The sequence below is a fragment of the Dendrobates tinctorius genome, unplaced genomic scaffold (assembly GCF_039654945.1).
Source record: "Dendrobates tinctorius isolate UK_male_01 unplaced genomic scaffold, ASM3965494v1 ptg000022l, whole genome shotgun sequence".
Lineage (NCBI taxonomy): Eukaryota > Metazoa > Chordata > Amphibia > Anura > Dendrobatidae > Dendrobates > Dendrobates tinctorius.
The window spans coordinates 97661307-97678173 of NW_027361690.1; the positions used below are offsets into that span (position 1 = coordinate 97661307).

The 16867-nt window shown below is 45.0% G+C and overlaps 1 protein-coding gene across 1 annotated transcript in view; it reads left to right on the forward strand.

Annotated features, from left to right (window-relative positions):
* MINAR1 (membrane integral NOTCH2 associated receptor 1) overlaps positions 1–14209 on the forward strand; it is a 140451-nt gene extending 126242 nt beyond the window's left edge. Inside the window, exon 4 of the mRNA XM_073569010.1 lies at positions 11679–14209. Within this exon, the coding sequence (XP_073425111.1) occupies positions 11679–11876 (198 nt within the window). The 3' untranslated portion in view covers positions 11877–14209. The remainder of the gene's footprint in view (positions 1–11678) is intronic.
* The last annotated feature ends 2658 nt before the right edge of the window (positions 14210–16867 follow it).

The window sequence follows — 16867 nt, forward strand, 5'->3', positions numbered from 1 at the left end:
GATGTGCCACAATAGTAAAATAAATCAGAGCTTATAACATGTGATAAAATTCCCAAACAATTGCGGACAGTGTAAATACCTTTCAGCTGCTTCTGTCCCCAGGATGTGCCAGCCCCGACGCGCGTTTCGGCGTACCTTCGTCAGGTACGCCGAAACGCGCGTCGGGGCTGGCACATCCTGGGGACAGAAGCAGCTGAAAGGTATTTACACTGTCCGCAATTGTTTGGGAATTTTATCACATGTTATAAGCTCTGATTTATTTTACTATTGTGGCACATCGCACTTTAATTGTGGCAGCTCATTTATTAAAAATTATTTCAGCACTTCGTTTGTGCTCTCACATATATGTGAAAAAACTTTTTCTTTTGCACACGTTATCTGTTTACATTTGTGGCACATTGCACTTTATTATGCGGAAATATATACTTGGCCAATTATTTTAGCATTTTTTCTTTCTTCATATATTTTTTTCTCTTGCTCACACGTATTATATGTTTACACATTTTTTACACTAGCACCAGCATTTTTCATATGTGTTTTTATATATGTATATATTATATTTATATATATATTTTTTTTGTTTTCACTTTATATTGTGTGATACTATTGTGGGTACTTTTAATTGAAGTGATTAATGCTGTCCCCAGGTTGTGCCTTCATTTTGGCATTGGCCTCCCCTTACCAGTAATTTTAAATACATATATATATATATATATACAATATTGTTGGATATTTAATAAAATAAAAACTTTATTATTAGACATTGCTCTCGGTTTCTTCGTTTGTTTTATCTTATTTGCCCGAGTTGTCTTTTTATTATTCTTTCCATGGTGCATAATTTTATTATTAGGTGATTTTATATTGCACTTTCCTTGAGTCATTCTATTCTATTTTAATTGCTTTTAAATGTTGAAGAGTTTCAGAATCAGACATACCTGTGTGGGTTCAAACAGCCAGTGCCTGATACATGCTGCCTATGTATAGGGCAGCAAGTATCAGCTGTAAGGTTCTCTCTAAGTACTATTAGTATGTTTTGTACACCATTAAAAAGGCATTTCAATACATACCAGTCTTGTATACTATAGAAGGATACTTATTGATAAAAGCTGGGTGCATGGGGGCATATTAATACTCTAAGACATACAGTGGTTTGCGCCCCCCCCCCCCCCCCCCGGCATTTTCTGTGTTTTGCTACCTTACAACCTGGAATATCATTTGTGCTTTAGAAGGTTTCCATGACTTCATGTGAAAAAGCAGGCCTACAACTGTGAACATTTGGTTTTCTTTTTAAAAAATAAGAAAAAATAAAGTGTGCATAACTATTCATCCACCTAAAGTCAGTACTTTGTAGAGCCTCCTTTAGCATCAATTACAGTTGGCTGCAAGTCACTTTGGATAAGTTTCTATGACTTATGAAGGTAATTGCTTGCACAAGAAATTTTTAGGGGCTTCATGGCAAAAGGGGTGAATACATGTGCACATGCTTATTTTTAGTTATTTGATGCCATAAATTTAATTTATGCCTATATGTTTCTCACTTCACTTCACCAACTTAGACTATTTAGTGCTGATTAGTGTTGAGCATTCCGATACCGCAAGTATCGGGTATCGGCCGATATTCGCTGTATCGGAATTCCGATACTTAGTTCCGATACTTTTTTCATATCGAATACCGGAATCGGAAGTTCCCATAATGCTAGGAGCCCGCTCGATTTGATTCAGCCAATGGGGATCCTCAGAAGTGTGGGCACATCCTGTTAGGCATGTAGGCATGTTAACTACTGGCATGGCTGTGATTGGCTGCTGAAATGATGTCATGATGCACTATAAAAACCGCTGCAGCCGCCATTTCTGGTCACTCTGCTGTGAATTCAGTTAGGGACAGGCTGCTGTTGAAGACTGTGAAGGACAGTTAGAAATAGCGATCATCAAAAATATCTATTGCTCTACCCAGGCTACATAATCCACCACTGTAGCATTTTTCTAGCCCAGCAGCGCTGTTTTATTAGCTGTCTGCAAGGGCTGTGTGAGTGCAGACCCATGCTGTGTAGTGTGTCCTGCAGGCACGTTTGCTTGTAGGCCGCCCAGCGTGTGTCTCTGCCTCATACACATTTTTCTTTTATTGCTGCTTTTTTTTCTCCTGTATAGTGTGCTTCCATACGTATCCATAAACGTTGGTTGCAAACACTAAAGGAGTGGACAGCGGAGCCTTTCAGCAGCCTTTCAGTGCTATAGCCCATTTCTCTGCACTGTTTTTGGCTGTCTGATAGGTCTCTCTGTATGTGAGTGCAGCTCACGTTGCAGTGTGTTCTACAGCCACCGCTAGCTGTAGTCCGCTCAGCGTGCGTCACTGCCTCATACATAGTCCTTTTTTTGCAGCTAATTTAGCCAGATTTTTGCTCCTATATTAGTGTGCTTCCAACCGCATCCATTGTCATTGGTTGGTTGCAAACACTATATAGGATTAGACAGAGGAGCCTTTTTGCTGGCTTGTGCCCTTCAGGGCCAGCCAGACTAGTATCACCCTATTTTTTGGAGCCTCATCAATTGCATTGTAGGTTAGCTTCCTGCATTGTAATCGCTCCAAAAAGTTTGTGATACTATAGCTTTTAAACTTTGGTCACATCCTTTTCTTTTTCCCCCCCCAAAAAAAAGGAAATAAAGTTCACCAAACACTCCACTTTACAGTTGTGTAGGCCACATTAGATCATATTAAAGTGTAGTACACACACTCTTAGCCAAATTAGTGTTTCTTATACTGGTTAGCAGGTGTTCAGGAATAAGAACACTAAGCCACCCCTTTTTTACTTTTCTGCCTATCTTTATCAGTCTACCAAGATGAAGAAGGCAGGGAGTAAGGCACGTGGTCGTGGCCGTGGAGTTTCAGCAGGGAGAGGACGGGGGGATTCAGCAGGGAGAGGACTTGGGGATTCGGTGTCTGCTGCGGCCACCATTGACCCGGTATCCCCCACTTTTACCAGGCAACAGTCCTTCATGCGCAGCTTTGTAGGACCTCGCCGTACCCCACTGCTGCGTGACGAACAAATTGAAGCCGTTGTCGGATGGATGGCAGCTAACGCATCCACTTCAATGACTTCCGCATCCTCCCAAGGCCAGAGCACTGAAGAGCAACCATCTGTCTCTTCACCACCTGCCAAATTGCCCAGGCAGTCTGAGAGCCCTGGACAGGAGCCATCTCAATCTTTACTTCTGTTCTCAGAATCTGTTGGCTTGGAAAGAGGTGGCCAGCCAAGCAGCATTCTAGAGCGTGAAGAAGAGGGAGTATGCAGTGATGCGCAACTGCTTTGTCCCTCTGAATCTGAAGAGGCGGGTGGGCCAGTGCCTATTGTTAGCACACCTCAGTGCTCATCTGATGATGATGAGACTCAGTTGCCAATTTCTGGTGTGTACAGTGCTGGCGAGACAACCCAGGACCAGCCGGTGCTTGAAAAGGGGAGTGGAGATGATGAGGTCCTTGACCCATCATGGCGTCAGCCACAGGAAGGTGGTGGGAGCAGCTCTGAGGAAGAGATTCCCCGAACGGCCAAAAGAGGAGGGAGAGGGCGGGGGCAGACTTGGTTGCCTGTAGCCTCCACTTTGGCACCCGTGAGGAGCAATCCTCTTCCAAAACACAAAACGGGCGCTCCCAGGACTTTCAGTGCGTGGTCTTTTTTTGATACAGTTGCAGATGACATTTGCTTTGTCAAATGCAAGCTGTGTCATCAGAAAGTGAAACGAGGGAAAAATGTGAGCAACCTCAATACCACAAATATGTGGAAACATGTGCGTACCAAGCACGAGGTGGAGTTACACAGACACACTGAAGATGTAGGCCAACCTTCAGCAGCACCTACCACCTCTTGAGCTCGTGTTGGGGCCTCTTCCTCCAGCTCACACACAGCTGGTTCGGCTTCCTCACTGGAACGCCATGGAAGAACCACTGCCACTGTTGTCCAGAGACCCAGTGAAATTCCACCCACTGAACCACGTTCGCAGTCATCAGCACACTCCCAGGCTACTCACCAGCAATCGGTAGCACAGGCATGGGAGAAAAAGCGGCCATACTCGGCAAACCATCCCCGAGCACTGGCTCTGAATGCCGGCATTGCCAAACTACTGGCCCTTGAGATGCTGTCATTCAGGCTGGTGGAGACTGACACCTTCCGGAACTTGATGTCATTGGCAGTTCCACAATACAATGTGCCCAGCCGCTTTTATTTCAGCAGGCAAGCCGTCCCTGCCTTGCAAAAGCATGTGGAGGGAAAAATTAAAAATGCGCTACTAAACGCCGTCAGTAGCAAGGTCCACCTGACCACCGATGCTTGGACCAGTAGCCATGGACAGGGACGATACCTTTCCCTCACTGCCCATTGGATCAATGTTGTGGAGCCGGGTACAGATCTGGAGAGTGGCTCTGTACGTATTCTGCCAACTCCAAGGATTGCAGGAATGCAGTCTGTACATATTGAGTCCTCCTCCTACTCTAGTTCCTCGGAATCAGCACTGCATGAGCCTGTTAGGCCAGATATGAGCACAGGTGTGGCGAAACGTCAACAGGCCATCCTTAAATTAATTTCTTTGGGGAATCGGAGCCACACAGCACAGGAGCTCTGGAATGCCATCAAGCAGGAGAGCGATGTGTGGTTTGTGCCAGCGAATCTCCAGCCAGGTTTGGTAGTGAGTGACAATGGCCGAAATCTAGTGGCAGCTCTGGGCCTAGGCAACCTCACTCACATACCATGTCTGGCACACGTGCTCAATTTGGTCGTGCAGAGCTTTCTGAGGGACTATCCGGATCTTGATGCACTGCTGCACAAGGTTCGCCTAGAGTGTGCTCACTTGCGGTGTTCCAGCATGGCAAGATCGTGCATTGCATCTCTGCAGCGCCGATTCCACCTGCCAGAACATCGCATCATATGTGACCTCCCCACCAGGTGGAATTCAACGTTACATATGTTGGAGCGGTTGTGTGAGCAGCAGGCAGCAGTAATGGAGTACCAGCTGCATCAGGCGCAAACAAGTCGCACTGTGCGCCGGACACACTTCACCACCACTGAGTGGGCCACTATGAGGGACATCTGCCAAGTTTTGCGTGCCTTCGATGACTCCACGCGGATGGCCAGTGCAGATGATGCACTAATCAGCATGACTGTCCCCCTCATCTGTCTGCTTCAAAAAACCTTACAAGCACTAAGTGAGGAGGTTTTTGAAGAGGTCGAGGATGAGCAGTCAGAAATGCCATCTGCTTCTGGCAAGTCTGCGCAACGTGCTTCCACACAAAGGCCCAGGCAGGGGACACTTAGTGAGGAGGATGACGAGGAGTCAATGGAGGAGGAGGAACACATCTCTCCAGAGGAGGGAGGTACACAGGGCTCTAGTAGTCAGTGTGTACAGCGAGGGTGGGGTGATGCTGAGCAGGCAGAGATGCTGCCTCAAGCTGGGGACAGCGTTTCCGGTCCAGTTGGCAGTCTGCAGCACATGGTTGATTTCATGCTGCAGTGCTTGTTTAATGACCGCCGCATCGCCAACATTCTCCACATGGCTGATTATTGGGTGTACACCCTCCTAGATCCTCGCTACCAGGACAACTTACAAAGCCTCATACCACAGTTGAACCGGGAGCGAAAAATGCGGGAGTACCAAGAAACACTTGTGCAGGCCATCATGTTCTCCATTCCCCCCGCAAGTGTTGCTGGTAGTGCTTTTCAAAGCAGCCATGTGGGTAGAGGCAGTGGAGGAAGCTCTGCACAGAGGTAGCAGAGGCAGTGCCGCAGGACAAAGCAAGGCCAGTATGGCCCAAATGTGGAAAAGTTTTGTGGGACCGCCACAAACGGCTACACCATCACAGACGGCTCCAGTCAGCAGGAGGCAACGTTTCCGTCAGATGGTGACAGACTACTTGTCTTGCCCTGTTAGTGTACTCCCAGACGGCTCTTCCCCGTTCAAGTATTGGGTCTCTAAGCTGGATACATGGCCAGAGCTTAGCCAGCATGCATTGGAGGTTCTGGCTTGCCCTGCTGCCAGTGTATTATCGGAACGTGTCTTTAGTGCTGCAGGTGGTGTGGTAACAGACCGTCGCACGCGACTATCGGCCAATAATGTTGACCGGCTTACTTTTCTGAAAATGAACAAGGCCTGGATCTCACCTGAATTTGCCAGTCCTCTTCCAGAATAAATAATTGGCTGGCAACAGGATCCAGGTCTCCTGTTGTGTTCATGTTTCTATGACCTGAACTTTATTTCCTGGGCTACAGCAATGCCCGTTGTTGCTCAGAAGTGCTGTCCACACAGACAAAACACTCGTTCATGTGTAAGTGGGGTTCGGTAATGTCAGCTGATCCCCTGCTGTGTGGAGGGCAAAGTGTCCTGCTCCCTCCACAGTCAAACAACCACAGATTTACACCTGGCTCCAAGTAGGCCTCGGCCTGCTACCCGATTTTCCCTGGGCTCCGACACCGCCAGTTGTTGCTCAGAAGTGCTGTCCGCACAGACAAAACACTCGCTCATGTGTAAGTGGGGTTCGGTAACGTCAGCTGATCCCCTGCTGTGTGGAGGGCAAAGTGCTGCTGCCTCCAAATTGTAACGTCTTCAGATTTAAACATTCTCTGATTTGACCTCTGTCTCCACTCTGTCTCTAGTATTTCCCCTGACCTCCAGCACCGCCAGTTCCTGCTCACAGTTGCCGTCCGCGCAATCCACACGTGTCTTGTGTTACTGGGGTTCTGTAACGTCAGCAGATCCCCCAATGTGTGTCCGGCACTGTCTCCTGCGTTGTCCACCTTCCCACTGCAAGCGGTGGAAATGTGGACAGAGCAGGAGACAGTGGCAGACACACATCAGGGGCTCTGCCGACATTACAGAACCCCAGTAACACAGGAACACGTGTGGATTGGGCAGACGGCTGCTGTACGCATAAACTGGCGGTGTTGGTGGTCACGTGAAATCCTGGAAACAGAGTGGAGACAGATGCCTAATTGGAGCACATTGACAGTCTGTTGTAGCCTACAAACAATCTAAAACTGCCACCAAGTAGGCCTCGGCCTGCACCCTGGTTCTCCCTGGGCTACAACAACGCTAGTTGGTGCTCGGAAGTGCTGTCCACACAGAAAAAAACACTTGTTCATGTGAAAGTGGGGGTCAGTCACGTCAGCTGATCCCCTGCTGTGTGGAGGGCAAAGTGTCCTGCTCTCTCCAAAGTCAAAATACCTCAGCTTTACACCTGGCTCCTAGTAGGCCTCGGCCTGCACCCTGATTGTCCCTGGGCTCCAACAACGCTAGTTGGTGCTCGGAAGTGCTGTCCACACAGAAAAAAACACTTGTTCATGTGAAAGTGGGGGTCAGTAACGACAGCTGATCCCCTGCTGTGTGGAGGGCAAAGTGTCCTGCTCCCTCCAAAATCAAAATACCTCAGCTTTACACCTGGCTCCTAGTAGGCCTCGGCCTGCACCCTGATTGTCCCTGGGCTCCAACAACACTAGTTGGTGCTCGGAAGTGCTGTCCACACAGAAAAAAACACTTGTTCATGTGAAAGTGGGGGTCAGTAACGACAGCTGATCCCCTGCTGTGTGGAGGGCAAAGTGTCCTGCTCTCTCCAAAGTCAAAATACCTCAGCTTTACACCTGGCTCCTAGTAGGCCTCGGCCTGCACCCTGATTGTCCCTGGGCTCCAACAACGCCAGTTGGTGCTCGGAAGTGCTGTCCACACAGAAAAACACACTCGTTCATGTGAAAGTGGGGTTCGGTAACGTCGGCTGATCCCCTGCTGTGTGGACGGCAAACTCTCCTGCTGCCTCCAAAGTCAAAATAACTCCGATTTACACCTGGCTGCTAGTAGGCCTCGGCCTGCACCATGATTGTCCCTGGGCTCCAACAATGCCAGTTGTGCTGCTGCCTCCAAATTGTAACTACTTCAGATTTAAACATTCTCTGATTTGGCCTCTGTCTCCACTCTGTCTCTAGTATTTCCCCTGACCTCCAGCACCGCCAGTTCCTGCTCACAGTTGCCGTCCACGCATTCCACACGTGTTCCTGTGTTACTGGGGTTCTGTAACGTCAGCAGATCCCCCAATGTGTGTCCGGCACTGTCTCCTGCGCTGTCCACCTTCCCACTGCAAGCGGTGGGAATGTGGACAGAGCAGGAGACAGTGGCAGACACACATCAGGGGATATGCTGACATTACAGATCCCCAGTAACCCAGGAACACGTGTGGATTGGGCAGACGGCTGCTGTACGCATAAACTGGCTGTGTTGGTGGTCACGTGAAATCCTGGAAACAGAGTGGAGACAGATGCCTAATTGGAGCACGTTGACAGTCTGTTGTAGCCTACAAACAATCTAAAACTGCCACCAAGTAGGCCTCGGCCTGCACCATGATTGTCCCTGGGCTCCAACAACGCCAGTTGGTGCTCGGCAGTGTCTTTGGCATGGGTACTCCCTGTTGCCCAGCCTGGTTCCAGCACGCCAGCTGTTTCCGGGTAGTGTCAAGGTCACTATGCCACCAATCCATTGTCCTGTCGTCTTGCGGCCGGGTTAGCCGACTCTACGGTGCCTGCAGTTTAGGTGACTCCTATGTGGGCTGCAGGAACTAGCACTGAAGGCTGGATCCGTAGTGCCAATGGGACATGGACCCCCTGTAGGACTGTGGGTTTCGGTAACTGCGGCCGGCTTGCGGCCTGGCTACTTTGCTTTGAATGGGTACCTTCTGCTACCCACCCAGGTTTCAGCATTGTCAGCTGGTTCTCACCAGAGCCTTTGGCCTAGGTGCCTCCATCTTGGTATCCGAAGGTCCAGCACCGTCAGCTGGTCCTTGGTAGTGCTTTCTAGCACAGGTACCTCCTGCCTAGTAACCGTGGTCCAGCACCGTCAGCTATTCCTCGGTAGTGCCATTGGCTCTTGTAGCTTTTGCTACCCATCTGGGTTCCAGCACCGTCAGCTGGTTCTCAGCAGTGTCTTTGGCACGGGTACTCCCTGTTGCCCAGCCTGTTTTCAGCACGCCTGCTGTTTCCGGGTAGTGTCAAGGTCACTATGTCACCAATCCGTTGTCCTGTCGTCTTGCGGCCGGGTTAGCCGACTCTACGGTGCCTGCAGTTTAGGTGACTCCTATGTGGGCTGCAGGAACTGGCACTAAAGGCTGGATCTGTAGTGCCAATGGGACATGGACCCCCTGTAGGACTGTGGGTTTCGGTAACTGCGGCCGGCTAGCGGCCTGGCTACTTTGCTTTGAATGGGTACCTTCTGCTACCCACCCGGGTTCCGGCATTGTCAGCTGGTTCTCGCCAGAGCCTTTGGCCTAGGTGCCTCCATCTCGGTATCCGAAGTCCAGCACCGTCAGCTGGTCCTTGGTAGTGCTTTTTAGCACAGGCACCTTCTGCTTAGTAACTGTGGTCCAGCACCATCAGTTGGTCCTCGGTAGTGCCATTGGCTCTTGTTCCTTCTGCTACCCATCCGGGTTCCAGCACTGTCTGCTGGTTCTTGCCAGAGCCTTTGGCCTAGGTGCCTCCATCTCGGTATCCGAAGTCCAGCACCGTCAGCTGGTCCTTGGTAGTGCTTTTTAGCACAGGTACCTTCTGCTTAGTAACCGTGGTCCAGCACCGTCAGTTGGTCCTCGGTAGTGCCATTGGCTCTTGTTCATTCTGCTACCCATCCGGGTGCCAGAACTGTCTGCTGGTTGTCGCCAGAGCCTTTGGCCTAGGTGCCTCCATCTCGGTATCCGAGGTCCAGCACCGTCAGCTGGTCCTTGGTAGTGCTTTTTAGCACAGGTACCTTCTGCTTAGTAACCGTCGTCCAGCACCGTCAGTTGGTCCTCGGTAGTGCCATTGGCTCTTGTTCATTCTGCTACCCATCCGGGTGCCAGCACTGTCTGCTGGTTCTCGCCAGTTTCTCAGCCTTCTTGTACCTTCTGCTACATTTCCAAGATCAAGCTTTTTGAAATTGTCTTTGACAATCCTTATTGATCTCCATGACGACGACCCTGAAGACCACACCAAAGAAGACCAGAAATATGACCCTAAATAATAAGACCAAGAGGACAAAGAACATGAAGACAACCACCAAGATACAGAACAAAAGACAGAAGAACAAGAAGCAGAAGAAGCAAAAGCAGAAGAACAGAAAGCAGAAGAACATTAAGCATAAGACTAAAAATCAGCATAGAAGAAATCAAAATTATAAGCAGAAGAAGACTAAGCAGTAAATGGGGGTGAGTCCGTTCCTCCTCGTGGTGCCCCTGGAAAATGCCTGCTGCTGCAGGCCAAACTGAACGCGGACAAATCCTGTTGTAAATCTTTAGTGACAGGCAGAACATAAGGTGTAATCTTATAACTTTTATAGATAAGTACTACAGGAATGCCTGTCACCATAAGAAAATGAAGACAAAGAAGAATAGGAAGAAGATGAAGAAATAGCATATGAAAATTAATAATAGCTGAATAAGAAGAATATGAAGAATGGAAAAAAAAAATTAATGGGAAGAAGATGAAGAAGAAGAAGAAGATGAATAAGGTGAAGAAAAAGTTGATGACAAAAATGCTACTGCTGCGGATCATGAAGGAGAAATTGTGGGAGAAGTACAAAAGAAGGTGAAGAGCATGGAAGTTGTGAAACATACATATCTGACAAAATACTTTTAGTTAACATAGTCAATATCTTTTTAACTCCGAACGTCTTGAAAAAAAAATTGGAATTAATGCTATGCCATGTGATTTGAATAAACCACTATGCCTTTAATGTCTCCTCCACCTCCCACAATACATTCTACATGATTCTTATTTGTTTTGAATTATGTAGAATTAGCCAACAAGGAAATAAAGGGCTTTTTTAAATTCCGATACCGGAAGTCCCATTGACTTGAATGGGACTTCCGGTATCGGAATCGGCGATACCCGATATTTTTTTGGTATCGGGCGATACCATCCGATACGATATTTTTGGGTATCGAACGGTATCGCTCAACACTAGTGCTGATGCATCATACACAGGTTGTAATGAGGAAATAAGCCAAGGGGGTGAATACCTTTGGAAGCCACCGTATACCTCGAATGTGTATAAAAAGAATAGACTTAGGGCTGATTCGGATGTCAGTGATTTTTCTTGTACGCATAAAATGGTTTCGTGTTTCATCAGTTATTTATCAGGTTTTCAGAGTTGGGTCACAGTGTCAGTTTTTGTTAGCAAAGTTTTATCATTTTTGGAGGTCTTTCAAACTTCTCCTATTAAGCAGTCCATAATAAAGATAGTGTGCTCAAGAATGGCATCTGTGTTATCTGATTTTTTTTTTCACAGACCCACAGACTTGGATTGGCAAGCTTGATCAGAGATATGGATGAAATTGGGACATATCTCCATGGTTTTGTGTGAAGTACTCAGTCCACAAAACAACACGAACATGTGAAAAGTCACAAACTATAATAGGTACGAGAACTAGCCGTGAGAAACAGAGATAGAACTCGTACACGAAAAGCTGACGTCTGACTAAGCCCTAAAGACCAGCCAAAAAGGGAAGCATGTTAGAAGGGGGATATCATATGTGTAGATACCAACCACTGAGTTGGCATGCGAACGTGGCTGATGGAAAAAAATTACAGTCATTGTAGATGCAATTTACAATCAGAATGCTGTATGTAACAGGAAAATCTGAGGTTCTATAATTGTTGAGGTCTACTGTGTTTTTTTCTTTATAGACTCAGGAATCCTTGAACCCCAATAACCTGGAGTTTTGGATGGAAGATATCTACACTCCGGGTTACGATTCATTGCTGAAAAGAAAGGAAGCAGAGTTCCGACGAGCCAAGGTCTGTAAGATGGCGGCACTCATCACCGCAGCTGCCTGTACGGTAATCCTAGTGATTGTGGTACCCATTTGTACCATGAAGTCCTAATCCCTAAAAACAGACTGCTCAACCTGCATTCCCAATTTATCCTGTATAGTGACCAGGAATGGATAAGGCTACTGATAGACATAAGTGGCAGTGAAATGAACGAGAAGAAACTAAGAGATATAGAACAATATATAGGACACTCACAATGTACACATCACAAGTATGATGCTGGCATTTACTAACTACTCAGATGAAAGGAGTAGGAATTACACTATGGCATGTACCCTCTTGCAGTTTATGTAAATGGATTATAGAGACTACAAATCCTCCTCCCTCCAGAAAGATCCTCTTGGACAGTCATCACACGCTATAAAAGCCACCACACAGACCTCAAAGATGTGAATTCAGCATTCATCTACATAAGGGAGAAGACGAACGAGACGTTTAGAGGACACAGTGAACAGCCAAAGACGTGATGCAGCATCAACTGAACAGCAATACCCAGTCATTCCATCTTTCGTGCCTTTCTTCGATACATTGACAGCAATTTTTGCTTTTAGCATTACATTATTTTTTTATTTAACTATTCAAATAATTTCCCTTGTATATGGTTTTGTCAGAGAAGTTCAAAACCATGAAGACCCATATATGATGACCCATATTTGCCACCCTCAGTGAGCTATCAATACCTACATATGGAGTTAAAGGACTCAAAGTTATCACTCCTGGGTGGATAGTTAGGTTAAGCATGATTGTTATTTAGTGATGACAGTGGAAGAATGTGTCTTCAAAACTGTAATGTGCAAAGTTGACATTTATACAGGTGGGTATATCTTGATTCCCTTTTCCTCCATTAACATAGACATTTAAAGTGGACCTATCACCTCCTGGGAAACCTCATGAAGTAAAAGGACACCAAAATATAACTTTCTCAAATATTTAAAATTAGGAAAAGTAAAAAAAAAAAAAGTCCTCGCTAGTCCTAAAATCTCTGGTACCTTAAGAGAAGGAGGCTGAGGTTGGGCTCTCTGCTGTCTTACTATATTGACAGTTTGTGAGACTTTCTGCTTCTGACCATGGATTCACAACTGTGTGGATGCAGGCTACGTGTAAACAGAGGGGCGAACCATGGTATTATCTGGTTTTCTACTGAATGTAGTGTCATGCAAAGCAAGCTGGGTTCTTGTGTGTTATTGAGCATCAGGAAGAGAAAGAGACTAGAACAAAAAGTTAAAGAGATACAACTTGTCAAGTCTCCCCAGTGTGTCTGCTATATGCTTGGGGGGTATGTAGCTAGTGACTTAGATTTTGGAGAAGCAGCTATGTCCTCCTAGTGCAGATTAACTCTCTATAAGCAGCTGCATATTTTTGCTCCTCCTTTATCTGCACTGTAAAGCTTGTCAAGTCTTCCCAGTGTGTCTGCTATAGGCTTGGGAGGTATGTATCTAGTAACTTAGATTATGGAGAAGCAGTTATGTCCTCCTAGTGCAGATTAAGTCTCTATATGCATCTGCATATTTCTGCTCATCCTTTATCTGTGCTGTAGAATACACAGGGACATCAAAGTAAAACCTGCATCCTGGTATTACTGAGCAAAATCAAACGATATATATTTGAGAGAAGTCTTATACTTTCATTTAATGTCACTTTATGTGTTTTTCTTAGAAACGATAGGTCCTTTTTAAGTCCATGACTGATTCTTAAAGGGGTTGTCCAAGATTTATAAAGCACTACTATTTTCTCCAGGAACAGAATCACTCCTGTCAGTTGGCAGTGATTGCTGTTACAACTCATTCCTATTCAAGTGAAGAGGGATGAGCAGCAATACCAGACCCCACTAATGGACAGGACAGGCACTGTTTAAAGGAATAGCTGATTTTTTTCTTGTTGATTCCTGTTATGCATAAAAGTTCAAGGTAGGAAATTGCCTTCCTCATAATACATTAATAGCAGAATAGACTCAACCTGTATTAAAAGGGCAAGCTATTTTCTTACTCCTAAAAAACTGCAAATAAAAAAGTCAGATTATTTACAAGAGCAAAGACATTGAGAAATGTTAACTATATTATATAGATATATATATATTGTATAATGTGAATGTATAAGAATATGCATTGTACTCAATACTACTATTAGCATGAACTCTATATTATATACAGAAACATAATATTTAATATTAAAGGGCCATGCCCTCCTGATCAGGCATCTCCGATAGGCTATGTATTGAGCTAAGTTAGATATCTTTCTGGTCTATAAATAAAAAAAAATTGGAAAGACCAAATAAGCGATATTTGTAATCATCAGCAAATTTATAAACATTAAAATGTGTAAAATCTATGGACAAGAAGAATGTAAGAGGAAAGTGTTATTTCATTAAAAATAATTGAAATGGACTATTTGTGTCTTGTGTATCATCATACCAAATGCTACAAATCTAAGAGTGTCACAAAATGACTTTCTAGGCTGTATAAAACAAATCTCAATCTTCATGCCAAGATATATGGATCATAGAGGCAGCCAATGTTACTTATTTTATGGCCCCAAAAGAGAGGATGCCCAAGTCAGGTTGGCCAAGTCCCCTAGCTTAAAGAGAAACAGACATGTGAAAAACTCTATAAATCTGCAGATGAGGTTAATCTGCACGTTAATCGCATTGGAAGTTAATCCTCCCGGCAGCCTCCGGCTTTCAGTAATGGAGGCGTGGCTTCAGTCACATCTTAGTACACAGGGAGTGGAGGCTGTAACCGCGTCCCGGCAATGACTGACGACGGCTTTGTACTGATACACTGCTGAGCTGGCCGTCAGTCAGTTTCTGTGCACAGTTACAGCCACTGCTCACTATGTACTGGGTTGTGACTGAAGAGGAGTCGCTATGACTGAAAGCCGGAGGCTGCCAAGAGCAATAACGTTCATTTCCACCCGGTAGCCGGACATTCTGTCCAGTGGCCGCACAGCTTCAGAACCCTATTAAGCTGCAGATTAACCCCGTATCTGAATGTTAATAATGTTTTTTGACATTACAGGTTCCTTTTAATGAGGGGTAGGCACCTATGGAGGTATACCTCTCAAGATGTTTAACAACATTATCAAACAATGTCTTGTAGCCAAAACAATGTAAAGAGAATATGTTATCAAAATTGTTTTTTTTACATCGGGTGTTCATGTTAAATTTATTTTTTTTAGTTTAAAATCACTATCTGTGTTTTTTTTTAAAGAGAAATCTTGCAATTATCACATAGGTGACTTGTTTTTTTTCAGGCTGATACCTGCTGTTCTTTCAGGAAGAGTTTTCAGCAATCTAAATTTCATCACAGGCAGGCTTACAATGATGTGGTACACAGGTACCTCTATACACAGCTGATAACATTCAGACTAGGTGATGTCACAGCTGCCCTCCCTTCACAATAATCTTTCCACACACTCATTAGATGCTTCATTACAAAACATCGGGTCTGAGTCAGTCAATTGATACTAATATACATGTAAATTTCCTGAAAAAAACAGGAAGTGCAAATGTAGCATAGCCAAATGGCCAATGTAAAGAGGAGAGAGAACAGATCCGACCATAAAAAGTCCCAGAATGTCAAAAATAGTGAATCGAGATAAATGTTTATTTAAATCAGGTGATAAACAAGGATATCAGAACAAAGAAAGTAAAATTAAAAACAAATAGTATAAAAACAAGGGACGCACACCCATAAGTGGACAAGTGTCTGTACGGTTACACACTTAACATTATGGCTGGTCCATACAATCAGGGCAACTGTTACCACCCACCTTTCGTGTCTACCTCTTTCCTCATAGACTGTAAGCTTGCGAGCAGGGCCCTCATTCCTCTTGGTATCTGTTATGATCTATGTGATTATTGTTATGCTGTAATGTCTATTGTCTGTACAAGTCCCCTCTGAAATGTAAAGTGCTGCGGAATATGTCGGCGCTATAGAAATAAAATTTATTATTATTATTATTATTATTATAAGGGAGAAATTGTGACTCAGAATACAATGTGTATATAGCACTGAGAGAAAACTGTATAACACATAGAGACAATGCTTACATGATAAGTATCAATTTTTACCCAGCACAGTGCATCATAGAAGAAGAGTGCAAGTGCATGAAAGTGATAGGTTGTGTTAGGTTTATGCAGTTAATAGTAATGCATGATAGTGACTATTAGATCCATGCCTATATAAGATGCAAGTGCAAAAGAAAAAAAAGGAAATGGACCCTAGACTGTAATGTGTCAAAAACCTGCACAGGATTCATACAGCATCAATAGTCCTATATAAAGCGTTTCCGCTTCCGCCGTCATCTGGGAGTGGAGTCACCCTTCACCCGTTGGATGTTCATCCTGCGGCAGATGTGTAGCATATCCCAATGTCGAGCATGCTAACGCCTTCATCAATTCAAATGGCTCTAAGATCTTCAATATTACTAAATCTCAGGCATGACTAAAGCTGTTATTTATTATGCACATGTCCATGCCCTACCCTAAGACACATATGTTGGACTAACTATGCGGCAACTCAAGACACAAGTCCATGAACATGTTCTTGGCATAATGGCTGCACAAAAGGAGAAGGACCTATCAGTCCTCAAGACCATTCCAAGACATTTTAAGGTCAGCCATAATAGTGATGCATCTCTCTTTAAGGTTTGTGGCAGCGATAAAATCCCCACCAACATAAGAGGGGGCAATATCAGCCGCAATCTTGCACAATGTGAAAACAAGTGGTTTTGGACCCCTAATACCATTCACTCTCACCTTTTAAACGAAAGTAACAACTATGCTCCCTTTCTTTATCATTAGTCTTCTGGCTGGGTAATAATTGATACTTATCATGTAAGCTTTGTCTCTATGTGTTATACAGTCTTCTCTCAGTGCTATATACACATTGTGTTCTGATTCCCAATTTCTCCTTTGGACACTTGTCTACTTATTATGGGTGTGCGTCCCTTGTTTTTATACTATTTGTTTTTAAATTTACTGTCTTTGTTCTGATATCCTTGTTTGTCACCTTCTTTAAAAAAAAACATGTATCTTGATTCAC